The sequence below is a fragment of the Bombus impatiens genome, unplaced genomic scaffold, assembly GCF_000188095.3.
Source record: "Bombus impatiens unplaced genomic scaffold, BIMP_2.2 scf_1080, whole genome shotgun sequence".
Lineage (NCBI taxonomy): Eukaryota > Metazoa > Arthropoda > Insecta > Hymenoptera > Apidae > Bombus > Bombus impatiens.
Window position 1 is genome coordinate 125,759 of NT_177499.1, and position 27,990 is coordinate 153,748.

A 27,990-nucleotide genomic window follows, 5' to 3' on the forward strand; every position below is an offset into this window, starting at 1 on the left:
CGTGCTAAAATTTACTCTCTGAGGTTTTATCTTTCGGTGCAATGCCCGCAAATATAAAGAACGTCGGCAAATAAGAACGACTAGGTGTGATATTCTTCAAGAGCTTAAATCGATTCATATCGTCCAAGTCTAACTTGGATATCGAAGCACACGAAACAAGATATTCTTCGATAAAGTCTAAATTTTGTAAAATACGAATATGCTAATTTTTAAAATGTATATCTTATCGAGACATTAACAACGATAAAATCTGCCAAAGAAATGATTTGATCGAGTATTCAGCGAGTCAAAGAATCTTTAATTATCATAGCAGAAATATAATTTTTGATAAGAAACTGGCAGCGGTACACCTTATCGTTAATCATTTACATGGCGTTACCTACCAAAAAGGTAATCTAGTGGTAGTCGTCGACTAACACAGACAAAACTCAAGATCTCTCGATCGTGGTAAAAAGAAAAATGTGTGGATGTGTGAACAGCAGAAGACGTGGTGCAACGAATGTGTTAAAGTTCGGACATACCACTGCTGGTACCTGACCAGGCACTAATGGTTGGGCCGGTGTAAGACCCATCTGCTGCATCAGCGCATTCTTCAAAGCTAAATGATTACGCCCGTTTATCAAAAGCTGGTCCTTCAGGTGCTGCGGTGGATGGAAATATTTGCATGGCGGCTTTTCGCGATTACATCGGCCCTGAAACAGAAATAAAACCCAATATATTACGATCCACTCTGGACATCGTGTCTACGGACGTAGATTGCCTTTCACGCATATATAAGCTACGTTTCGTTCGTATAAGTACAGAGAGTATCAAATCAAACGAACTGGATTCCTTTCTATATGTATCTAATAGATATATTGGATTATTGTCGCCTTTGGCGCGGATAAAATGTTATCATCGATAAAAGTAGATAAGATTCAAGGATAGCATAGAATTAACAAGAAACGTTAACGCAGGAAATTCCTCTTCGAGCACATAAGGACTCGAGCTTGTACAAGTGGCAGAGGAGCACGATTAAACGCAATTTTAATTACAGACCCATCTCCACCGTGAACAATATTCCCACGAAAGGTCCACGCGTGCGATAACACGACACCATTACACGCGTCGCAATGTAATCGCGCGGTAATCTTACGTGCGCACACAGCCTATCTGCAATTTGCCCGTAAGTGAAACACGCTCACGTACAAGTGGTTTATAATGCAGCTAATATCGAAAGCTCTGCCTTCCTCTCTCTAGATTTTCCGCCCTCTCGTAACTTGGGTGCCGTAGCGAGCTTTAACGTGATTTCAGGCTTCTGCGCATCGTTGCACTGCTGTGGGAGTAAGTGGCATAATTGAAAAAAAAAGAAAGAAAAGGAGAGAGCAATATGATTCAAAAAGTTCCCATTAACGATTCAGAAAAATGCAGTTCTCGTTGGAAATTCGAAATATTGGAATCAAAACGGTGTTCATGGTTCTTTAACAACAACGAAGGCAACGAAATTAACATCGATTTACTCTCTTACAATAGCGTTTCATTCGACACGACGGGTTCGAATAAGCTACTTTTAAGCCAGGTTACATCTCGACAACCATGACACGGAAGTTTGCATGGAAGTCAGAGATGGATAAGCAGGTCGATAGGACGTAATCCCTATTCATCGCATCGTGAAACAAGTGTCAAGACGCGTTTGCGTCAAATGAATGTACACTCGTTGAAAATGCACCCTGTCGATTTTTCTTCGCTTTGTCCTAACTCGTTCGTTGGTTTGCGTGAAACACGCATTAGAAGCTTTTTATGACGACAATTTTTAATTGCAAGTGACGATATCGACAAGAAGTGACTATCGTCACTGATAATATTATTGAATTGAAAGTAATTTTGTCAAATTAGATCGGCTAAGATTATCGATCTTGCCGTGCAGGCATCTTGACATCATTTTTTAACGACACCCTGCAGAGTTACAGGCAGAAGGGAGAAAGGAAGATTATAGGAAAGGAAGGAGCGGAGAGGACAGAAGATACGAAGAAGATCGGAGATAGAGGATCGAGGAAGAAAGAGAGAGAGAGAGAGAGAGAGAGTCAAGAACAAGGTCAGGCGGTGTCACGATGGTACTAATTAGACCCTAACAATATTAGTTCAGGTAAGACGTCTAGGATGGCGAAGGTGAGGCAACAGCAGCCGGTAGGCAGCCGTGCTTTCTTACGGAAATCCAGTGGCTTTCCATAATAGCAGCTTGCAAGCGTGAAACCGACCTCAGAGGGTGGGCTCGTCTGTGAAGGGATGCCTCCTCAAATATCGCCTAATTAAGCACATTCGAGGAGTTTCGAGGAATAATGTGTACCAGCCAGCGAGAAACTTTCGACCCACTGAGAACGCAATTGCCCCCCATCTCCTTCTCTTTCTACCTTGTCTCCTCTCTGCTTTCACATATAGCTGTTTCTATCTTCTATCAACCTTTCTAACTTTTCTCTTCTATCTTCTTGCTTCCCCTTCCGTATTTAGTACCACTTCGCTCTCCGCTCAATTTATCGCTTCACTCTTTTCTTTATCTTTTTCTCTGTGTTTCTTTTTCTTCTGTTTATTACCTTCTTTACTATACGTACAGGTACTTTTCCACTTTACCACGATTTTCATCTTTGCACTTACCTCCTTTCGTCCCTTCCACCTTCGCTGCGATATAAACGAATGTCGAGCGTGAAAACTATCGCCGCTAACACTAACTCGAACTAGCCGCGAGTTTTTTCATAAACGTCGAAGCGGAACTCTTTTCTACGTTGTGGAACGTTGTCTAGCTCATTTGCGATGTTTCAGCGATTGCAACAGAGAGCCAGAAAAATTTGATTTCCAACAACGAAAGTAGATTTGTATTTTGTTCGTTTGGCCTTCCATCAATCACCATGGCCTATCTACACGTGCTACTTTTCGTATAATTTATCACATTGCGCAAATCGATAGTTCATAGACTCTATTAGATTCTTGCGATTAGTCCAACATCTATTTCGATATTTAGTTTGACAGATCAATTACTTGCAACAGTATTTCACGGAAAAAGGCATTATATTAGGTTTTATAGGAAGTATTATACTGGAGCGTGAGAAACTATATAGATTCTATAACAGATAACCTGCTACTTTCCGATTATAGCGCAATAATAAACGTAAATCGATTCGAACGCTCGAAAATGATACGCAACTGCGACGCAAATGTCGCGTTCCACTCGGGTAATGACACTTGTCAAACTTTTCTGAAATATCACGCGATACACGCGTTATTCCAAAGCCTCGATTAATTTCGGGACGATCTCCTGCGCTTTCTCGTAAAAGATTCCTCTTCGCAGCGGGGAACGCAATCGCGAAGAACGTAATCTTCGATTGCTGCGCTGAAGCTCCTGCCAGACTCTAACATGGCGTCGGTTGAACTTAATAATAAACAGAGGAGCGCATTATCATCGGGATGCAAATAACGGTAGTTTCCTTGGAATTTAAAGCGAGCGTATATTTTAGACGGTGCTAACTGGCGAGCGTAGTATTAAAGTTGATTTAAAGGGTCTACTGATAAGAAACAGCATTCTCCGGGGAACCATGCGAAATGTTCCTTCCCTCCTAATTTTAACGAAACTTTAATGATATTTAGGGGAGGAGAAGATATATGCATGTATAAATACGGCGTCACAATAAAGAGATTTAACGCTTTGCGAATTTACAGTACTCGTCGAGAGTATGTAAATACCACGTAAATTCTAAAATCAATCTTTACAACGAGAAATACAAAATGTTTACCGATACCGAACGCTTTATTTATAGTAATTGTTAGTTTAACTTTTTAATCAAAAACGGTACGTTACCATGTAACTGGATTAAAATACCGATTACAAAGAATTAGTAAAATTACCAGCAAATGGAACAAACTTTGGATAATATAAATACGCGAGTATATTATTATTACGCATCCGTTGCATGGCGTAACAGAAGATGGTGATTAAAGTAGATCTCGCTACATTCACGAGCAAATTGCTGGTTACGGAAACAAGAGTATGAGGCAAGGGTAAGAAGGTGAAATCGAGGGGATGGAAAATCAACCGGACGGTCTAAATCGAAGGTTACCGACACCTCAGCTGGCATTCGTTCGTACATAAATCATCGATCCAAAGCGGGCAGGTGTACCACGAGCAAAAAATATTCCACTCGGAGGAGAATGGTCAAGTAACTCGAACCTTCTAACAGTTTCGACTTTCTGGCGTCACTGAGGGAGCGGCGGAGAAAGAAGACAGAGTGCGAGATGGGGTCGACTCAATTACAGTCGCTGAACGACGCGATAATTGGGATCAAGATTGATTGTCTTCCTTTCCGTTGGTCTGACCTTTCGCGAGCGAGAAAACAACTGCTGCCTGTTCTTTTCTCCGCTCCTATACCCAAGCTCGAACGTGCGAACGGTCGCGGCCCCTCTCGAACAAATTGTTACCGCAACGGAAACATATGCTCGAGGGATACACGTCGAAAGTCTCATTGCATTTGCATTTGTTAGGAGCGCCGTGAACGTTTTTGAATCGTGTAGAATAAAAAATCGAAGAAAAAAGATTTCACGCGTGACATTTTCTATGTCAACCTTTGAAATGCGTCACTATCGGTAAAGTAACGGGGTATAAGATTTTTCATACGCTAAAATTCGTAACTCTCAACGGCGAAATTAATTTGAACGAAATTATGTCCGTGTCAAATTTCGCGTTAGTTTCGTCAAAGAAGAATAGCGAATCGAACGATCGAAAGGCGGGATTTGTGGTTGAAAACTAGAGCAGTAATAGTTAATTTCTAATTTAGGTTGTGTTAGCGGATTTGTTTGCACGGGCCAAGCGAGATGATAGATATAGACATAAAAGCTTGAAGGGAAGAAACTAAAGTATGAATATAAAAAATACGAGTGAAAATATTTGCAAGTCGGAAAACTTTGTAAACTCGATTCTTACAACCCCGCGATCGTCCCAAAAAGACAAACGAAATCAAATATTTTTCTCTGGAAATCTTCCTGAAAGCGTCAAAAAGGATCCCGACCAAACATACCCTCCCAACAGCCTTAAAAAACGAGAGGAAAGAAAGTAGACGGAGCGGTAAGACGACAAACAAGTGAGAAATGTAGAAAAACGAAGAAAGGCAGAGAGAGATAAAGGCAGCAGGAGGGATGGTAGGGGATGCTCGCTTCATGGTTGCAGAAGGTCGACGTCGAGCAACCTTTTTCACCTCGATAAAGCCTTGTCGTCGTAGGTGGCCGACGAACACGATCCTTCAGACTCCGGGCTAACCCCGCTTTATAACCTCTCACCCGTCTTCCCTTCGCCTCTGATGCGCTTCACGTCTCGCGAGGGTGGAGTCACACGCCGAAAGCGGAAGATCGGTTGTCGTTGAAAGAGCAAAAGCGTCATAGACAGGATGATAGAGAGTAACTGGCACATCGAACGGGTCTAGAAGAGGCGTTCGGAGCGACGAAACGAAGAAGCGAAAGAGAATAAAGATACGAGAAAGAAGAAGAGGAAGAGCTAGAAGGAGAAGAAGAAGCGGATGAAGGGCAAGGGGGAGGAGAAGGAGGAGGAAGAGGCGGAGTGTGGTAGAGAGGAAATGGGAGAGACGCAGGAAAGCACAGAGGAGCGCTGCAAGGGCTGCAAGGCCGGGTGGCCAAGATTACTAGGATTTGCGCGTAGATTTGCATATCGATTTTCCTGTGCAACGGTGTCGTATGACGGCAAGCGGCGCGCGATTTCCCTTAATTTCGTCGAGGGAACTAGCTACGACATTAGCCTCGTGGCTACGTTTAAACACGCTTGTTTCACACCGATATAGCTTGCCAAAATTTCTTCCTCTTTCTCTCTCTCTCTCTCTACGTATATACGTGTATTTGGTTCGCCGTGTACGCGTTTCTCTGTTCGTTGATGCTCATAAAAGTGTTAATCCTGTTAACTACTGTAACAATCGTATAAATCGTATTTGCATCGCAAAGTGGAAGTATCAGGCATTCGAATGGAATTAGGTTAATCGATGGATATTGTAAGTTGAGAGACGTAGCACGTACGATATGTCTGTAACTATGGCGTGTTTTTATCATTTTTCAGATTAGAATCAATCGCTTTGACATAATTTATAATCGCAGTTGATCGTTTTCGCGCGAAATAAGAATAACTAAAGGCGTTATCATTTTACAATTATTCGATGCCGGGAAACGTAATTGCGTTTTCTCGCATCGAGAAATAATTTTGAAAAACACGGATAAACGCGTAAAAGATATAACGGCGTAATAAAGCAATCGAATTAATTCGAACAAAGGCCGTTTAATCACGAAACATGTATTGCTTACGTGTGATCATTCTTGTTACTTCGATCAGCTTTTAACTAAAGTAACTTTCCGAGTTTCAGTATTTTATATGTCATTTTTTTCTACAATTCTTTCTAATCAACAAGATATAAGATACGATTATACAATTATATGAATTCAATTTTGCTCTTTTGTCGTATGATATGTTATTACATTCGCGTCAAAAGTATTTACTCGTTTCGACTACGAACAATCAAGAGGGGCACGTCCAGTCAAAATAATAAAATTAATTAAATTATACTCGTTGAGAAACTCGAAGCATCTAGGCATTAATGAGATTAAATCTTTAGAATATCGTAAAAGTTGGATCGTTTGAGCTTCGAAGAGTGGAAACCAGCGGCGCGACGCGACGTCTAGATAAATTGATGAGCCTGCATAAAAATCGCGAAAAGAATGCACGTTGTTCGATTGGAATCGAAAAGTCAGCCAGGAGGGTGCGCGTTTCGGTTTAATTTTTCAGTAGTAGAGAAAAATGACCGGACGTCGAAGAAAATCTGGGACATTAGTCCCACGGCTGCGTTAAATGCGATCCGTTACGCGACGATACTATTTTTCATCTTGTCCCCCGAAATTACCATAGCGAACTCAGGAGAACGGTAGTAAGAAGAAATCAGCGATGGCCAAGATTTATCACAGTATTTAAATTCTTACGTGAGAAATTTTCGAACAGTACTTTTCATTCCGATATTCGAAGGGAATTCTCCGATCGATGATATTGTCGAGATACAGTCGAATATCACCGAGTAATCTTTTCCGTACAACGACACTGTCAAATACGATCAAGTATGATTCAAATTTTAAAAGATCTGGATTATCTTCGAAATATTCGGGATTTTGGTCAAGCGTCGATCTCGTTTTAGTTGGTTTAGTCTTGTTGTTTTCGTAAGATAAAGATATCGTGTTTTATAACGATACTCAAATTACACAACTGTGTACGCCTGTTATGGAAGGATTCAAAGGTTCCATCGAACAGCTATATTTTATATTTTTTCAACGATATAAGGGAGATTCGTTAAGAAACCACGGCAGGACGTAAACACGATATACGAAAAAATCGTATTAGCCGATATGAGATGAGATTCGAAAGTACGCGGAGTTGCGTAATGAGGAAGGGTCGAAGGAAAGGAAAAAGGAAGAAAAAAGTTTCCTCGTTTATCCTTAAATTTCGAGCGATCGTAGATTCCAGCTAGCTAGCTGGTACGTACATATACATAAATACATATATACATACAGATGCCACGACGTTGATCAGGGAACAACGTCATGTTTTTCCCCTAAGTAATCCAGATAACAAAGTTCCTCTCAATCTGGCCTATCATCGCGCCAATATCCGCTGGCTGCGTCCCGTGCCGCCATCTCGATATTTCCTTCGGCAAAAGAGGCTCCGTTGTTGATCGCATTACTTGCTCCCGAGAAAGGATATTGCGAAATAGAGAGCCTTTTCGTTGGCCCTTACCTTGTATACGATTAATTCTCTCTACGTGTACGAAATTAACGCTGTCTCACGAAGGTCAATACAACGCTCTTCCTACCCTTTTGTCACACCCTTCCTTTTTTAACGGTAATATCGAGTTAAAACATACGCTTGCCTGGCATTTCTTTCTCAAAGATGAGAATTTTATCCTCTTTCGGGAATTTTTACTACAGATATATATGCATAGGAGCATGCAAAACATTCTAAAATCAAAAAGGGTAGATATAATTTGGCACAAATGTTATTAATCATTCAAATAGCCATTCTTTGGCAAATTAGACCGATTCTCCCTCGTAAGAACAACCCATAAATCCGAACGATTCGGCCAATCGCTCTTTAACGAAACGCACCCCGCGATTAACCGAAAATTACTGGAGAAACTTTTAGCCACGAAACGAATAGCAACGAACGAAAACCTTGGATCTCGGGCAAACAGAGAAACAAGAGCGCAACGCGAAGAAACTTTTTACAGGATTTCGCAACGATGGACAGGCAACAGCTGGATGCCTATACGCTTTCGCAAAGAGCGGCGGGAATGACGGGATAAAGTGGTCGACGAGGGACAAGGGGAGTTTCGGGCCGAGTTTCATACGTTTCCGGGCGAGTTTGTCACGCTCTGCTCCTAGAATTGTGGCTACAACTACCGACAAGCTTCTCTCTCTCTCTCCCTATCTTGTCCAACTACTCACACCCTTTCTTCTTGCTCGTTCTTCCTGGCCAGCCTTCCATATCTCCGTTTCTGTCTTCGTCTCTAAAGCTTCTCACGAACGCGGAGTTTTAGCTAAGACGAGCCGGCTGGTTAATTCGAAAAGTGCCGGCACACTACGTGCGTTTCTCCACGTGTACAACCTTCTTCCCGTGTTGGTCGTCTTAGAAAAGCTCCCTGACGCTGGTGGAAAGCCAGGCCAAATGACATCAGGGGTCCCGTTTCATTACGTCGAGAACGTGAAAGCCCAGCTGAGTCAGTGGCTATATACCCTTGGTGTAAAGGGAATTCCGTTATTTCCCTTTTTTTGCCCTTTTTTCCTTTTTCTTCCTCTTCTTTTCTCTTTTCGTTAGCTGCTAAAGATATTTCTCGGTACCACAAAGCGTTCTTTACCTCTTACCGTTTGCTTGACCGCTCGTTCAGACACACGCAAGAGTCGCTAAATGACAAAAATATTTCAGATCGTATATCAATACGCGATCTCTTTCGAAGAAAGAGGGAAAAAGATTATTGGAAGAGTCTTTAATTACACGGCTCCATTTTTTCTTGAAACAAAAATAGAATTCTCGAGATAGCAACGACTCGAGTAAACGGCTAACTCAACTTAATTATCAAACGCGTAACTCGGTGGTATTTTAAGTTAATTACAAACATACGCCCAGGATGAAACAATCGCTATTATAATTTCTCGTCGCTTGTAAAGAAAGAAAAGGAGAAAAAGGCACGTTGACTGCTTCGAATCGATTGAATTTTTCGTCGCGAAAGTTCCACGAACTTTCAAGCAAACGATAGTCGGCTAACAATATCCGCAGAACACGGCGAATAAACGAGAATTCGCTGTCTACCGCTTCACCAGCAGCGTCGATATAATTCCTTCAACTTTCTGCTTGACGAAACTACTTCTCAATGACGAACAACAGGAGCGGATCGTTCTGTATGGGAAGCTCGGTTCGTAGGATGAGGTTAAATGACCAATACTTCTCCGAAGCATTTCTATCCAATTGTTCGTCGCAGTTATCCACCTGAAATTCTCTTCCCTCTTTCATTTGTCGCTGAACTTTCCTTGAAAAATGTAAAAAGATGCAATTTCCTCGAGTCGATAGCAATTCAATTTACTCGCGTTCCTTGTTTAAATAGGGATGCCTGCACCTTTACTTCTATTTATTTTATAGTTTATATATTATTTATATCGAACTTAAAATTCAATTTTCCGAATCTCTATTTATCACAAATCGTTCGGTTCCCTTGTATAAAGCCTTGTATTAGTCCTATTAGCCGTTAATTGCTGAAAAACGTTCCACGTATTTTATCTCTCGTTGAACAACTGTTGACACGAGGGGCAGTGTATTATCGGCACGTACAACGATTCATTCAAGAGCTCTTAATGAGGCGACGAACAAATGAAAATTATTAGCGATAAATAAATTGAATCGCGAATGGTGACGAGTGGGAACAAAGTTTAAACCGAAGCAAAAATCACGCTCTCCCTCTCTCTCTCTCTCTCTCTCTCTGACTCTCTCTTTCTCGTTGTACAAAAGCAAGTGGATCCATTGAAATCTCTACAATAACGACAGCAACAATAACAACAAGTCCCTGCGAAACGTCGATCTTTGACGATGACGCGATAAATGCAGCGGTAAATAAAGCAAATGGATATGCGAAAGCAAACATTAATTGAACGCGAAAACGATTTGCATTCCTGAAATTGAAAGATAGATAGGCAAATGGCGGTAGATCGTGAAGAAACGGACAAGTGGTTGAGGAATCGTTGTCTGCCCGTTCTGCTATCGATATATATGTAATACGTACAATAAAGCGAATCTGCAATTCATGTTACGACAAAAAAGAACGTTTCATGGATCGATCGCGACTAAGAGAGACAGAGAGAGAGAGAGAGAGAAAGAGAGAGAGAGGGAAGGAGGAAAATGCGACGATTTATCAAGCACTCCGTTAGTTACATAGTGACTCGTCGTCTATTCGTTTGAATAGAAGTAATGCGATCGCTCATTTGGATCTCGTCTTTCGCTGTTTTTCCGACAGAATTAAAAAAATTAAACGACGTTGATCGAAAATCGAAAAATGCTGGTAGCGTCTCTGTGTTCGATAACGGGATAATAATCATTAGAAGGGCGTATAGAGTTAGTTAGGAGGAGAAGTAGTAAATGTTCTTATTATTATTTTGTCTCATTAAATCGAGCAAAGATTCAGACAAACGTAACTGCTGTTATTAGAAAATTTGTCTTACCTCGAGTTAATCGGATATTGTATATCTTCGTGGAAACACAGGCCGCGCGCTGCATTAGCTCGTGATATATCGCGTAAATTATTCCAACCTTTCCACCGCTTGGATATTTGCTCTCGGAATACAAGAGTCCCCATCGTTTCCGCCTCGACTCGATACACCAAGCCGAGAATTATTCGGCATCGAAATGAGATTCGGCTCGTGGCACCGCACGCGTCACATTTCGGCTTCGACCAGCCCCGAATCTCGACGAACGTCGTGCAACCGAAGCGAAACGTGGGCGCGAACGTCGCCGTTGCGAAAGATCGTGGAATGAAATCTTGGCCACGGCGTAATTTCCAGATATCATATCCTCGCGTAAGAGGGGTTGTCGCGGTTACGTGCCCGCAATATGCAAAAACAGAATTCCCGGTGTCTGAAACTTCCATCCCGGAAGCCGTGGAGGTGCAAGGAGCCGGCATTGGTGGTTCGTTCGTTTTAACAGGAACGCGACAGGATAACAGCGTGGAATTATTAACGGCACGGTTGCAAGGACGCGACACTTTCCAACTAAATTAGAGGAACAAGTTGGCCAAGCGCGTCTCTCATTATCCTGACAAATTTCGCGTCTCCGCCGCTCCGCCACCGAAGGGGGCAAGGAGACAGTCCCGTAAAGGTGACTCCGCTTCTCCGCACGTTACATATTAATGCGTAAAAGTTAATTCCGATGCTGGAGATCATTTATGTAGATCACGAACTATATTAGTCTAGCCTATATAAGATCGTCTGATATCAGGTCTATCTCTCTACTCCGTCTCCGCCTCGAATCTGCAAAATTCTTAACCACGTTTACTCTGCCCGAGCTTCGAGTTATCACGTGCAAAACGCGAATTATTCGTCCGTACTGTATCACGTACAAGGTGAATAAGGAATTTTAACGCTACGAGGGAAACGTGTTTGACAGTTTTCGAAAAGTTTACGACGAGGAAATATTAGCCAGCTAAGACCAGTCGAAATTTTTTAACATTTCTCGTCTTTCGTCGTACCGCAATTTCTAACCAATTTCGTATTAAATTTAAGTTCCTGTCTTTAAAGAAATCTGAAAATTCTACGATATTACAAAGTTTTCGTAAAAATGTTCGCTTTTTCCCTGGCCGTAAACGAACGGAATGAAAAAGGCATCGGAGGGCAAACACGGTTGGTAGCTTTAATCTGGAAAACATCGAAGAAGTCACGCCCGTATCGTAAACCCGACCCGCGACAGTGTGGTGAACGGAAACAGCGCGTGTGCGCGATTACACGTGATTCTGAAATACGGCCGAACGCGAGAAATTTATGTGCGGAAGGCCAATCCGTATTTCACGCCGATCGGAGAACTATGAGGCATTAAAGCGACTTCGTGGATAAAAAGTAAAAAAAAAAAAAAAAAGAAAAAAGAAAGAAAGAATAAGAGAACGAACGTAACTAAACAACGATGGTGTAAGTAACGTTGGAGTACCGGTTTTCGAATTAATGCGCGGTTAAGCGTTCGGTTAATTCAAAGATAGATATTTAAAGATAGATCAGTTAATCGGTCAGAAAAGTACAAATATATATTCGCGGAATTTTGCGAATTGAAACAAAATAACCACGACTAAAGTAGAAATAAAGTAATCACCTTTTAGATGATTTTGTCTGGAATATTAATTTATCCAAAGGCTGGTCACGCATCCGAAAAAAAGTTCTACGTCGCAACACAAACGAACCGGCAGAAGAAATATAAAGTGGAGAGTAGAAAAATAGAAAAGCCGGAAATAAAAATTGAGAAAGGCGATGGAAAACGTCGTGACAGATTTCGATTGTCGGGGTGCGGAATGCGTGGCGATAGATGAAAAGGGCTTCTGGTAACAACGAGTTGTGGAATATCGGCATGACGGCTTTGCATACACGTGAATGCGCCTTACCATGAAAGGATATGACAGATCAATGCCGAAGCCGGCGAATAAACTCGCGGATAACGTAAATCAGGTATTTCAAGCAGCCGCACACTACGTACGTCAACTGCTGAAAACGTCTGATTGTAAATACTAATTAACCGCGTGAACTAGCTTTGATGGACAGGTAGCGGTCGCGTAATTGCGCTAGAAACGTCATCGAACGAAACGCCGATGGAACACGTGCGAAAATTGCGTATGGAAACGTACACGATGTTTTACACCTATTCGTAGTCGCCATTAGAACGAAATTGGAAATATCGAACTTAATCACTTGCGCCTACTATTTCCCTCCGTTTCCCCTGGCGTATCCCCATTTTCCCTCGTTTTCCGATGTAAATACTCGAAATATCATCGAAGCGTATCCGAAGTTCTTAACGTCGTAGTTTTCTTATTCCCAAATATCGGTCGACGTCTTTTACAGCTCGCTTCGAGAAGGAAAAAGGGATTTCTACGAAAGCTTCAACGTTTATATCTCGCGCGAAACATCTTCTGTGATGGTTCGTTATCCGAATTCTAAGGATCATCGGCGATCTGCCGTCATCGATCCGAGGGACAGATTAAATTCCAATTTTGAGGCGAACGACGAAACACACGCGGATCCATTTTCCCTATCTAGATCCGGTGGAAAACGGACATGGGAATAATTATGCGGGAAAGCGCGCGTCCAACCGTTCTCCTTGCCTCTCCATCAGTCCTCTTCTATTCCGAATCTCAATGACCCGTTCGAAATGGAAGGGAAATTCACCGCGTGCCACGCGTCTTTCAGCCGATCTTCAACTATATACAACACTGGGTACCGTGATTGTCGTCGGATCGACGATTTAACAAGACATTTCTCCGAGTGTGAGTTATCGTTTAATGAACGCCGCTTCGACTTCGGGACGTTGAAGCACCCTAGAGTCTAGTGCAGCGTGCGGGCCTGGCTTTGCCACTCCAGGCTCTAAGGGCTGCCAACCCCCCTGATTCTCTGTCTGTCTATCTTTCTCTCTCTCTCTCTCTCTCTCCCTCTCTCTCTCTGCCTCCTCACCCAACTCTCTGTCGTCTTTCTCCTTCTACACGCGTTACTGCTCCCTTTCGCGAGCTCGTATCAGGACCTCGACGGTTAACCGGGCCTGAGAAGTCGTGATAATTTGTACAGTGGGAGAGATAGAGAGAGCTAGAAAAGAGGCTAGGCGAGAATAGACAGAGATGGACGAAGGAAGAGAAATTTGAGTTCTTAGCGTTTGATTCGTCAGCACAATTAAACGAATTAATAGGCGTCGCTTGGCTCGTTCAACCACCCCTACTCAGGAGCGAGGAGACTCTCTTCTATTTCTCTTTCTCTTTCTCTTGTTTTCCGTCCCTCTTAATCTCCTCGACACTGCCGATTTCAATCCCCGCCACTTCATCTCCGTCGTCTCTTCCACTACAACCAGGATAACAATCAAAGTTTGCTTGGAAATGTACCGATTTCCGCCCGCCGCAAATGGCCATCCAGCTAACCAAAAAACTTGACGCGACTTCGTCTATTCTTCGCTCGAGGACCACGAGGATCGATATTTTTTTTAAATTTTATATCAGCGAATTCGCCGTTTTTGCAAAATTTCGCTAAGCTCGATCCCAAACGGTACGAAATCAAAAACATCGTAGACTGAAATATGTACTTGCACGTAGATTAAAGAATTACATACGCTGATACCCTTTTTCGACGTTTTCTCTGGATCAAAGGAAGACGTTAGACCGCGGGTACAAAGAAAGGGAAAAAGAAGCCTCCGGTGCGACGCGGCGTCATCAAGAATTCTTTTTCGCACTCGCGATGCGCCGGGAATTTAGACGCAAAGGCTGGCGGAAGTCCGTCCTTTATAGAATAACAATTTAGCGAATTAGGAGGTTCAAAGAAGGCGGCGTGGCGGCTGTGCGCTGATCCTCGTGGGAAGGAAGAGTCTAGCTCCTTCGCGAAGCGGCAAATCAACCATCGCGAGGAAAGAGAGAAACATATAACGAATACGTATAACGAAAGAACAAAGGAAGATGATAAGAACGAGAACACTTTTCCATTCGTACACTCTTTAAAACAGAGTGGATTTTCTGAAATTGGGCGCGTCAACCTATTTCGACCACATTTTATATAAACACATGGAATCCTCTTTTTGCACCTTTTAACAAAATTTTTTACTCGTCGTCTAACAAACTAATTCTTCAAACTTCTCATAAAGGATCAAGCCGTCCGATCGAATTTTAAAAAGGTTATTCTGTTTTAAAGTGTGCAAGAATACTTTTTGCACTCGCCGTATATCTCCGTACAAAAGTACGAGGACACTAGCTCATTTACGACAAATGTTTAAAAAAGGTTTTATATTTTGTGCTTCGGAGTGTCTGCTTATAAGTAAAAATTAAAAGTTATAAAGTCCGATCACCTAGAAAATAACTGTGTCCGTGAAACAGAATCTGCTGGATTCCGAATTAATTATAGCCGGTCGTATCAAAGAAGATTCTCCGATGAAACATTCAAAATTAATTAAAAGATCGAATGGAAATTTGAAAAAAGAAGGGAAAGATTTAATGTTAACGATTTATATTTCAAAGCGTAACGTGATTGAAAATAGCACATGGCCTCGTACTTTTGAGCTAGGATATACGTAAGAATAAAGCAAGAAGGGATTCAAAGGCGTAGAAAATTTCCCGAGCTCCAAGCGATCGAAAAAGGAAACGTTAAACCTCGCGATGTTTTCTCTGTGTCTCTTGGTCCTTTTTTACCTCTTGCCAAGGTCTTAGCTTCTCTATTTCCGTCTTCTTCTCGTTCTCCAAACCAAGCTCTTCGTCGCGCTAAGAGTTTTGCCGAACATCAAAGGGTTTCGTGACTCTGTCTACGCGCCGAATAAAACAGACACGATCCACCAAAGGCAAACCACTAAGCCCCGGGTCACGAAAAGTCCTGATTCGAATCGGTCTCGATCGATAATTATCTACTGAGATCTTGCCTTTCGGCGGTGGAACACGAATTTATCCATCGTGCTGGTGTGAAATTTTCAATTTTCATTTTCGAAGGAAGTTTCTGAGCGGAGGTGACGCGAGATTATCGAACAACGAAAGACGAGCGCGCGTAGGAGTAGAAAGAAGGAAGCAGGTGGTGAGCACGTTTAGAAGATAGCGCCAACACAAGAATCGAGCTACATCATTGTTCGCAACTATGTATACAGACGCTCTAACAGATTTGCATTCTCTTTTTATAAAATTATTTTTAATAGGCTAGTTATTCGTTATTAAAGAATTTAACAATAGCTTATACACGCTTCCATTCTTTTGCACGGGGTGTCGACATAACCAACGACATGCTGATAAAATACACGATAACTTTTTAACAATAATTTCAATTAAATCGATGGACACGAATGTCTCGCATTCTCCTTGCCAATGGAATTTTTAACGTTCTCCGCGTGTCGAATTTTTGTCGCGATAGATTTTTCCGACAATTTTCCAATTTTCATTCGCATCGAGGAATAAATCGTGCCGCTAACGAAACGATAAATAATAATAGTAGTAATAAAAACGAAGTTAGCGGGCTTTTAACGCCTCGAATGAAAATAAAGCAACCCCGTGTAATTCCGTTTCCATTATCGCAGCCATCGTTTCAAGCATATTCCCGGGGCAGCGGTCCGACAAAACAAATTTCGAAATCTGCGGGATCCGCGCCGTGTTGCCGGTGTTCATGAACGCATTATACACGTTTCGATGGGCTCATATCGCATGCACGCTACATTGATTTAATCCTCGATTCTATCGAGGCGACGTGAGCCGCGTACCAGTCTGCGTAAAAAAGCAATCGGAGGGACGATGTTCATCATCTACTTTCGATCTGGATTATCGGCTGAGCGTAACGGATGAGGCGAGCATCCGAATCACGGCTTCCACCAGTTACCTAAGTATCTAAGAACCGCGATTTTCTATCGCGACTAAACCAATTTTCCACCTGTGATCTTTTAATAATTTTTAAATAATTCTTTGACGATAAAATGTTCGATAATAAAATTCTTCGCTCTTGGAATAAATCACTCGGCGACACTTGCGTCACTACAGAACGAATTTAGAGAAAGCATCCTGTATATAGAAATTTCTTTTCCTTCGTACGATATTTAATTCCCCTCCGTAAGAACCCACAAAGGGAGAAAACATACAGCGAAAGCTTCTTCTCGTACGACGAATGCAGTGTGTTCACTAACCTAATCAGTGCGATTTATTCTGGCTAATAAAACCAAAAATGACCTTGGATAACAAGGTGGCCCTTAGCGTGTTAGCCGGAGAAGGTCTCCATAAAGCATCTCTTTCTCCTTCCTTTCTTTCCCCGTTTGTGTCCATCACGAGGAATCATTCTCCGAGGACAACCCTATATTCGTCTATTTGCTAAGAAAAAGTTTGCGTCCCTGCTGGCTGTTCCTGGTCCCCGGGGACTACTCTGATTTTCTTAGATATTTTACCTCTTCTTGACGTTAATTCCCTTCTCCGACGCGTAGGGTACACAATGTTCTCACCGCTCAATTTCGACACAACCATTTATTAGTTTTCCCCTTTTAATTTCTTCGGTGATGATCGATACATCTCTTACAGAGTCAATTAATTTTCTGTCGAATTTTGTCCGACATTGTCGAATATAAAATCGCACGCGACATTACCTATAGGACGTTCGGGTATTGCTTTGTCAAATCTTATCTGTATAAAGGTGTAATATCATAAATAAAAATGTAGCAAAGGGAAAAATTAATAGGTAGGTAGGTACTTAAGAAAGCAACGTAAATACAGGTGACACAACGTTGTTGTAAATCGTATGGTAACTATGCGAGGTATCGTAACACGTATGCACCAATTCAGGGGTGAATTCAGGACACGGAAGCTACAAATAAAAAATATTACACCGATCTTTCTTCAGAATTATAAATAGTTATTTTTTGGAAACGGTTTTTGTTGGCCGAAATTTTGCACAAGTTTTTTTAACAACGTATTTCTTACGAGAATGACGCGAAGCCATAAATTGTAAAACGACGCAGAAAATGTAATCTTCGGCAAAACCTTGTTTCTGAAATTTAACCTACGATTTACGCAATTTCTTTCTACCTTCTCGACTAATTCATACGCGCAAGTCCCAACGGACGAGAACATACACACTCGCAAGCGAGTAAGATGTCCAGACGATATTTAAGGGTACGCGTTTGAGACAAAATGGCCAGGGTGTTTAACGTGAAATAGGAAGCACAAGACATCCGCCAGGGAAGAGAGCGTGTTCGTGGTATATTTCAGCCATGAATCCCTTGATACCGTTCTAGCTGGGACACGAGACAATCGTGCGAAACAGCCATGGTTCCAGGTGCATGGCCACCTGCTGCTGACGCCAGCCACCATCGAAATTCGCAACGCGATTTGCAAGACAGACGAAACATTACCAACGGCCGGAAGCCGACGAATAGGCAGTTGCTAGACACAATGCCGCCGTTTCCGGCTGTGCCACGGCTTGTTTTACCAAGCCCTGCCTTGTTCGATCGTTTCAAGAAAAAACGATAGTCCGATGTATTAGAACATAAAATCTTTTCTTTTCGTTAGCAATGTTATATTAATATCGCGATTGATAATCATATCGATTACGTTTACGTAAAAATATTATTACAACACTTGTATCGCTTTTACCCGTTAGCTGTAAAGAAAATTATACGAACATCTTCTGGATAATTTTTTAACTCGTTTAATACTTTCAAGGATTGATCCTCTCTCTCTCTTTCTCTCTCTCTCCCTCTCTCTAGTTTAATTTCAAGTCCCTTCTTAATTTCGTGTTTCGAATGAAACAATTAGAGAGCCAGACGAAGAAAAAGGTCGTAATAAGGTAGAAAGGGAGCAGCAAGTGAGCCATCTAACGCTGCAGTATCGCCAGCTAACATCTCATCGCGTGTATATTTTATATCTACTCATTAGTAACGTAGAATTAAGCTACCGTGTAGATAATTGCAACCTGTACGACAGTTGTTTGCGAAGTGCAGGGAACTTATTGATTTTTATGATACGCGAGTAAAACATGCCGGTTTATATGCCACTCGATGTAATATCCTCGATAAATTTTTGATTTCTCGTTAAGTCCGAATTAGAATGGTTCGAAGTAACTCGATTTTGCAAATTTCGAGTAACAAAGCGATTCGATAACATCGATAAGAAACAATTATCATAGATTTACTATCGTAACAAGATTACACACTTCGAGTTACTTCGTTGCCACTATCGCGGAGAGTTCACGCTCTAAAAACAAACAAATTTCAATGGTATATCGTAACGGTCGCGTTTTACTTGCTAGACACGGTAAATCATCCGCGTCGTTTATCGCTGAACTGCGTTACCGTACAAATGTTCCGCAATCAGTCGCGAAAACTTTATTACTAACGCGACTTCGCGAGGGACCCGGCAGTTTACGCAAACGCTTTGAGAATTCGAAAGAGAGAGGGAGAGAAAGTTAAAACGAACGAGAGACGAAATATTTACAAGATGTATGCAAAAAGACGGGACAGAAATTTATAGGCTATATATATAGGCAAAAACGTTTCTAAACGTTTCTAAAAATGTCCAAGAAATTTGAAAACGAGACGATTTTGGATAAATACGTGGAAGTGGAAATTCTACGCATATATTTGCAGTCTGTACTTTGTAATCTCTATATTCCAAATAATTCTCGTTTTTAATTTCCCTGATTGCATTCGATTTGAACGATCGTCCTAAACCTAACCGACTAGAACGATCGTCGACCATTTTCTTCGGACGACTTGCACGATGCTATCTTTTTGGGGGGCGTAGACGCGCTCGTTCGCCTTTTTTGGCCTACTAACCACGCAAAGGGGTGAATAGGCAGAGGGGAAAAATCAGAGAAAGGGAGTCGAAATTGCTAACGACACACGCGGCTAACCGCGTTGACCCTTCACGCAGAGAAGTGCCGTCGTCGTACCCTTTGCCGACAATTTCAAAGTGAAAAGGGCTGAAACGGGCATGTCTTTCGCCATTGTCTCGACGGTTTGCCTCTTCTCGCCCGCTATTATTTCGTTTTGCACGCCGCGGTAAAGGATTATTGCTTATTGAAACGATCTCTTGGATAGAGACACGCGTTCGTCGGATGACGAAAAGTTTTCCAACGAAGGATTAACAGTTTGATACAACGGACACGCGATCGTTTCAAAATGTTTCAGAAACGATGTGTCAGTTTCTACGAGTACGTCTCGTAAACCTTTCGTACTTCGTTCTCGCGTTCTTACAAACAACATCCATACCGATTGAATAAAAAAAGTCCACTATATCTTTCATGAATAAATAATTATGTAAATACCTATGGCGTATCATTTCGCGAAACGAAACTCTTGATTTCACTGCAAACGAACCTCGAATCTATCGCTCGACGAAGAATAGCCAGACGATCAATTCGTTAATCGCGATTTTCTTCTGCGAACCGAGACGTTGGTAGCGCGGAGGATCGTCGTGCGAAACATGATCCAGTAGATGTGCGTGGAACGAAAAGCGTTCGCCGAAAGAAACGGGCAAAACCGGTTAAAATCCAAGTGTTCTGTCTTTGGCGGAGGTGGACAGAAAATCGATTTGCTCGCGTGGAAATTCCAGAGCGGCTTAAGCTAATAATATTAATGGATGCCGATGCGACAATGCCATTTGCGCGGACGAGACGAACTTCCCGTCTGATGCGAATTCGTGGGGACGCGTAAGTACTCGAAGTAGATTGCGTCAAGGTGGGAAAGACATTCGGTCGCCATGGATGCGAGCTCTTCTGAAACCTGTGGGGTGGTGTACAGGAGGATCGTAGTGGAAAGGCTACCTTCCGTAAGTTTACCGTACGATCCACCCCCGTCTCTTCCAAACCCCTTTCCGTTTCCAACTCTCTTCTTTCCCTCTGTCTCCCGTTCCTTTCCATCAAACGGCGCGCGCGCCTAAGCGCGAGCTATTAGAGTAGATCCCTGCGAATTTGCACGTGGTCGAAGTCACAGCCGGTGAAGTTCTTGCGAAAGCAAATCCAGAGCAAATCGACTGCTTAATCGAGTGACGCGAAATTTGAATAAAGACTGCCGGATTCGTGGCAGATTGCGCGCCTTTATTCCGCTCGCACCCTCCCCCATCCCCATCCCCGCGGACTGGATTACATTATCATACGAAGCCGCGCGGGAACCGAAATGAATAATTTCTAATTACTGGATTTCCGTCGTGCCGCGAAGAAAGTTACGCTGCCACCGATCCGATTTTTTTTTTTAAATTATTGTTGCAAATGGGAAAGAGAAAAGTCTACAATATCTAACAGTTCTTTCGCTATATTAGAGTTTTTTTTTTTTATAAAAGTAAACGTTCAGAGGAAAGATATTTAAGAGTGAAATTTTACCGAGGTTGTCAAGGATGCAGTTTCCCTACCGAGTGTAAAAATATATTTTTTACATTTACGAGAGTCTGATATTTGCTGCTGTTCGCGTGGCAAGCTTAAAAGAGATTGATTATTTTTTAGCGAAGTTGCAATTGCAAGGATCGATCATTCGACAAGAAGGATGTTCGAGGGAAGAGCGTAAGTATTCGAAAATAACTTTCTGAAGACCTTTAAACATGGTAAGTTTCGGACGATCTGTACGAGCCAGAATTGAATGTCAGAGTTGGAAAGAGTCGCGAGTTTGTCGGAAGAAAACTTGGAGAATGTAACGAGTGAGTTGCGACGAAGCAGGGAAGAGGGTATTATGCAATTTAATAAAAAGTTGTACGTTTCAGTAAACACAGAAGGTGACGTGTAACAGGTAAAAAGAATCAAGAACACGGAATGAAATGTTACTTTAGGAAACATTGTTCCGCGAATAAATAGCTGCCGGCGTTTATCCTGAAATATTTCATCAATTAATAAATCTTTTTCGATTCGACGCACGAAAGCGTCGAATTATAAAAAAAATACTCTATTATCTTCGAAATAAAATCAATCGACATCCATCAGAATCTAGAAATTTGTTTCTCCGAAAAGTAAACAAATCCCAATAAATCCAATTCGAATTCGCTCGAGAGAATTACAGGAATTCTCCAATATCTCTGAAACCCTATAGAAACGGAATTTCGTGAAATCCATAATTTACGGTTGCACAAGATGCGAATCGAATTAGGGTTAGCATCGAATCTCCTATTTCTCGACGCATAGCCGGTCGCAAATTTCGCTCAGCCGTTCGAATCCGAGAAAAGTCAGGTCGTGTTGGCGCGGCGAACGCGAAAGGCGTTTTCGATTCCCAAGCTGGTCCCCCTTCGATATGTGGTTAAATCGGTTTTTCTAGACCGCTATCCGCATGAAATATTCACGAAACGCGCGCGCGCCGCAACCCTTTGAGAATACCGGAACGAGCCGAGCTGAGAGTCTTGCAAAACTAATAACTTTAATGAACGCCACGGCGCGCAGCCTCTTCTTTCGCGAATGCCACGGATAAGAAAGACATTTGCATGAGGCACGTCCGCATGTGAATTCGTGGGGATGCATTCGAAGTAGATCGCGACCGAGCTAGTAGGACATCTGGTGCTCGGCTACCTCTCGCAAAAGAAATATCGTCGATCGTCTGAATTCGTCGAAATTCCGTTTTCCGTCGTATCTCGGCTTTCTTCGTTGAATAACGAGACTTTATTAGAAGCAAAAATATAAATTACAAAGTATTCGAACGCTTGTAGACACCTTTAACATTCTGAAATATCATTAGCGACGCTAGGAGATTCGATTATTATGCTTCTATATTGGTAAAGTTTGAAACGAATCCGGAAATATACATGGCAATTTCAAGATATTTAGTACAAGCGTATATTTTGCAACAAATATATATTCGCAGTAAATATCTTGTAATTTCCACATAGATTTCCAGCGTGGCTTCAAACTTGCCCGATATAATCGTGACATTCGTATCTCGTTACAACGCTAATGAAATATCAGAATGTTTTCTATAACACGTACAATTTGGACATAAAGGTATTTTGTGATCAGCGTTCAAATACCTTTGCAAGCTGGTATATGGATACGATATTTTTCAACGTTTCTCGTAATATAATCTTTCTAAAACGCGGAATACAGAATCCGAACGAAGATAGAGGAAAACGGACGAGGATTGTTTGAAATTTATTTTGGTTTGCCCTTCCGCTAAGAATTTTGTATACGATGCGCCGACGCGCATGTAAAACGCAAAAACTAAACTTGGCGCAACGAACGCTGTCTAAAATTCCGTTTGCGTATTCTGAAGGCGAATTAACTTCGCCAGAGATACTTACTCGAGGTAATCTTGGACTGCTCGAGCTATCGCGTTTTTATCCGCGTCCGTAGTTCGAATTATTCCGGTTTAAGAGAAGCAAGGAATTTATAAAACCACGCTCGAACCATTCTAAACCATAATCTCCATTTTCTTCGCATTCTGGATTTAAGACGTTACTTACCATCGGTCTAACTGATTCTGGCCACGTCCAGTCCAAATTCCGCAAACTATAAATATTTAAAATGCACTCGTATTTCGTAACACGCGTGGAAATCTCTGTACAGTTCGCCAAAAATGTAGAACTAAACATTGTTATTGCGTATTAGCTTTGAAAAGTCAATTTCTTCGTGCTATCGCCTTCTACAACATGCAGCTAAAGTAATACTAATAACAGAATAATGTTGATTCTCTCGTCGTTGGTTTTCCGATTGAAAGAAAATAATGTAAAAGATGTAGCATAAAAGAGTCATAAATCTTAAATGCTTTCAAATGCCATGGAAGATTCTGCGGATAAAAGCAAGATTCTGAGAAAGAAGCAAAGATATCCGAGAGGTATCATGCACAAAACAAAATGGTTGTATATCGTGGTGCTTTGTTCGCTGGAGAGCATTCCGAAGAGAGATTTTCTTCCTTTCTATCGTCATCTCTGGTTCCTATCGCTTCGAAAGTCTACCAGTCTAGTCTACTTTTATCAGAACGAAGGGAAGAGAGAGACAGAGAAGGGGAGGCAGAGGGAAAGAGTAGGAGAGAGTTTGTTACGGTCGCATGTGAATTCTGGAGAAGGCATTTGAAGTTGATTGCGTCGAGGTGGCAGGACATCTGGTCCTTTATATACATTGAACGTTTGCATCGACTGAAATTCCTTGAAGGGGAGCCAAGCAGAAAAGACGAGTTCGCCTCGGCTTAAAATGCCTCCATTTTCAACGGACATAGATCCGCGCAGATGTTCCTCGCGAGATTACACGAGTCGGCCTTGATTCCCTTCTTTAGTTTCTTCCAACAAGAAAAAGTATACCACCTTTCCTCTGCCGGGCCCGCCAAGTGATTGAATAAACCTGAGATACGAGATACGCCGAGCGATACAGAAGAGTTTTGCTTGATTTCTTGAGTCGCGAAAGAGGAGCGGAAACTTCTCTCGAATGGGATTTAATTTACGAAACGATCGAGTAAATGCAAAATTTTCTTCAATTTGATATTCACTTTGCGATATCCACGAAGAAACACGAAAGGACGATATTTGCGACAGAAACAAAAATTATCGAACGAAACGAACGGTTACTACGAAACGCATAGCTGGCATATCTTTGTTAAAATAAATCAGACGTTTTATCAGTAACATTATTGTGAAAATTCGAAATTTAGTAGGAAGAATCGAGGGATAAATTTCGATCGAGAGACCAAGGATCCTAAATCGTTCGTTCGAATACCACACCGCTGTAACCCCAGCAACTACACGCCCAAAGAAGACGCTTCTCAAAACTCTAGCGATCAAGATCTTTCAAGGATCCTTAAATCTCAAGCTTCGTCCTCGTTCTTGTTCGTGACAGTATGACAAGTGCCACGTGTGCTCGCGCGTGCACCAGTGGCGCAAGGGCGAGCGCGTAATCAGTATTAAACAGGGGCAATAATTTCTCCTCTGGTCTCGCTTATTATCGCGGTACTCGGCGCCCGATTGTCAAGAAGAATAACGAGCTTCCCCGGCGGCCAACGGCGACTGAGCAAGAGGAACGGAGAAAGCGATAGACAGGAACAGACGAGGGAGGTGGTCAGTTTCCGCGAGCGGTCGTTTCACGGAAGCCCGACGTCACTCGTCCCTGTGGAACCGAGACTTCTTTCAATGAATGTTAAATTGCCTTCGCGTTATAGCCATTTCCATTTGGAGGCAGCAACGGCTACGGCCAGCCGCGGAGGACTTTACCGGTGGCTGCGGCACACACACAGATGTCAACCGGACTTGTCGCCGGTTAGTTAACGTATAGCGCCGTCACATGCAACCTACCGACGTCTCTGCAACATGTAAATTTTCTGTGGCGACGTACGCGTAACTTTAACTGCCGGAGACTACGGAACACGAGGATGGATGCGACTTTATGGCGCGATCGGGTGCGGATATCAGAGGCCAACTCCTCACCTTCTAATAGAAACTTTCAATGGAAGCAAAGCCGACCGCTTTTAACGCTCGAAGATCAGGCTTTGACTTTACGGGAAAAGGTTCGATCGCTCTCTGACGAGGATTTCGTTTAACCTACCAAAGACCACGCAGCGAAGTGACATGCAAAAGTTTGCCAAATGTAACGTTATTAAACAGGGGTAAATAAAATAAGTCGATGTTTTGCCAAAGTATAAAATATGCATTAGAACAGTACCATCGTTAGACAATAGATACGTTGTACGAGTCCACCTCAGAAATCGGAAGCACAAAGACAAAGTTTATAATTTGAAAAGAGAATATTTCTGATGTTACGAAATATACGGAAAGATAGATGCACGGTATAAAAATAAAATATGTATAATACGTTAATGAGGCGCGTACAAAATCGTTTTCGGATTATACCCCTGTAACTCGTTTCTGTCCATTCACCACTACATAACCCTAACACACAGACCAGTGAAAACATTTGCCAATGCTGCTTCCGTTTATTTACGTATTTTAACAACAGCTATTGCTTTTTATTTGCACGCGATGGTTTTATGGCCGGATCGATGTTTTCAAAAAATTTAACAACTCGATTAACGTCTGTAACGCGTTACGATACATACGCGTTTATATGACACCGATAAAAAATGGTTAGGAAATACACCGCGTGTTATACATAAAGCATCAGATTAATATAAAAATATATGTCGCCTGTTCCGAAAGCGTGCAAAGTTATTTGCCCACTTTCAAAAATTAAATTTTTGCTGTCGAATATAACGATTTATAAAAAAAAAAAAAAAATCGTATTGAAAATATTATCGAGTACTTTCGATTATTTCGTTTCATTAGCTCCAACTGGTGTTGAAACTTAGTTATATCGTAACGACCAGTTAAGAACGAACGTTTCAAACGGCGGTAAAATAAAATCAATTTTTGAAATTTCTCTAGGAGAAAACAAGAGCAAAGTAAAGAGAACGCAAGTTTAAGACGCAAGAACAGCGATGCTTCCTAGCGAAGTTACGCCAAACGTTATCGCGATAAACAGCAAGCGTCGATTTACCATCTTCGAAACACCGTCTGAAATTTGTCGTCATCTTCCGTATACATTTCGTAGCAGGGAAAGCAGATTTAAAAGCGCACTCCGCAAATTTCGTGCTCTCGAGTACGCGAATACCTCAAGGGGATTATGAAAGGTGATACCAAGGCAAGATTTTAAAGTGCAGGATACACTTACGTCTCTGGACTTCGCTCGGGGATGAAACTACCGCAGATTAGGAGTGCAAAGAGGGTGCCGGGGGGAAGGCAGCGAGAGAAAGAGAGAAAGAGAGAGAGAGAAAGAGAGGGAGAGCAACAGGTTGCAAGCAGAATTTGCTGATGTCAACTCAGAGAAGACAGCAGCAGAGAGTAGCTCAAGGCGATCTGTATCGATCCCCTTATGAGTGCTTAAATTACAAGCGTATCCTTCCGATTCTTCTGCTTTTTACACTTCTCTGCTACTCTTCTCTTTTTTCTCTCGCCTTTTTTCTCCTCGTGTTTTTTCGTATCGTGTTTGAGGCGTGTTTGGTATTTCGTTGATAGCAGGGACAAAGAAGGGATTGGAAGAAAATTAAACAAAAACACGCTTTTGCTTTCAGCGTTTTGTGGTTGACACGGCTTGTTGCGCAGCGAATTCATCGAGGATCTTTCCATTTCGTGGCTAAAATTGAAGCGCGATTTTCTTTCCTATAAATGGATTTCTGATTGACCATCTCAGAAATAAATGACCACGATGCGCAATTATAGATATCATTCTTTATTTTGTTTCGGTCAACTTGTGTAATGTACTGTAAAGGTATAAAAATATATACATCCTCTTCAATTGTTAAAATGTTTTATAACCTACTTCCTTCTTTTACGATGCAAATAGTTCGTCTTCTACCGTATTTCAATTAATGCCGAAAAAAGGAGTGTTCTCGAAAGCTTCTAATTACATCTATAGTACTGAAAAATATGTGAAATCAAAATCGAAGGGCAATAAGTTCCTTTGCCATCGAATCGTGCTTTTCAAGCACTTTTGCGCTCGATTACACGGAATCCGAGCGTTGTTCGATCTCTTTGTACGAACCCCTGTACCAGCTAGCAAAAAGAAAATTTACCTTTACGCGCTAGAACACGCCAGAAATCTACCCCTCTGAGCCAGACTAGCTACTCTCTCGAAACTGCTCGGCGACTCGTGTTTCAAATTTAAATTTATTCGATATACCGGAGTCTGTGTCTTCTCGGTCGAAGATTAAGTCGGCTTGAAGCTAAAAATCGTAAAAGCCAATCGACCTCTTTGAATATATCGCGATAGCTTTGGCTATCTTTTTATTCCAAAGTCAAGAAGACTATATTCCGAATATCGTACGGATTAACTAAGTAGATTTTGTATATCTATTCTAAGGTACGCATACAAGAGATAGCTGTATCTTTTATGGATTCTCCTCTCATCTTTATTGCCGTAAAATATACGCTAATATGGGAATGATAAAATTTTAATAGATTTGCGAATCAAAATTGATTGGACAGAAGTCGATTTCGTGTAAACGATCCGAAAGAACATATCGTTTCCGACCGTACCGCGTACAGTTAACAAAGGAATATCGACTAACGTTTTTCTCTAAGGTGAATAGATTAAACGAGTAACTAACCTCAAAAGCAGCTAACTCCGCAGAACTTGTTCGAATCATTCCATAATACGCTTCACGAGAGAGAGAGACTTGACGAATTCGACCGAATTTAACGAGCGAATTAATTTGTTTAAACGCGTGGTAGAAACAGGGGTCGAGCGGTGGGGGTTTGAGAGAGGAGATTGAGAGAAGGAGGGGGCTAGTTAATAAAACGGTAGAGAGCGGTCTCG

The 27,990-nt window shown here is 41.9% G+C and overlaps 1 protein-coding gene across 5 annotated transcripts in view; it reads right to left on the reverse strand.

Moving 5' to 3' along the window:
• LOC100749379 (mediator of RNA polymerase II transcription subunit 12-like) overlaps positions 1-27,990 on the reverse strand; it is a 392,105-nt gene that overhangs the window by 35,961 nt on the left and 328,154 nt on the right. For all 5 annotated transcript variants that reach the window (XM_033323627.1, XM_012391556.1, XM_012391557.1 and 2 more), the window contains exon 4: positions 522-692. In XM_033323627.1, coding sequence (XP_033179518.1) covers positions 522-692 — 171 coding nt within the window. The remainder of the gene's footprint in view (positions 1-521; positions 693-27,990) is intronic.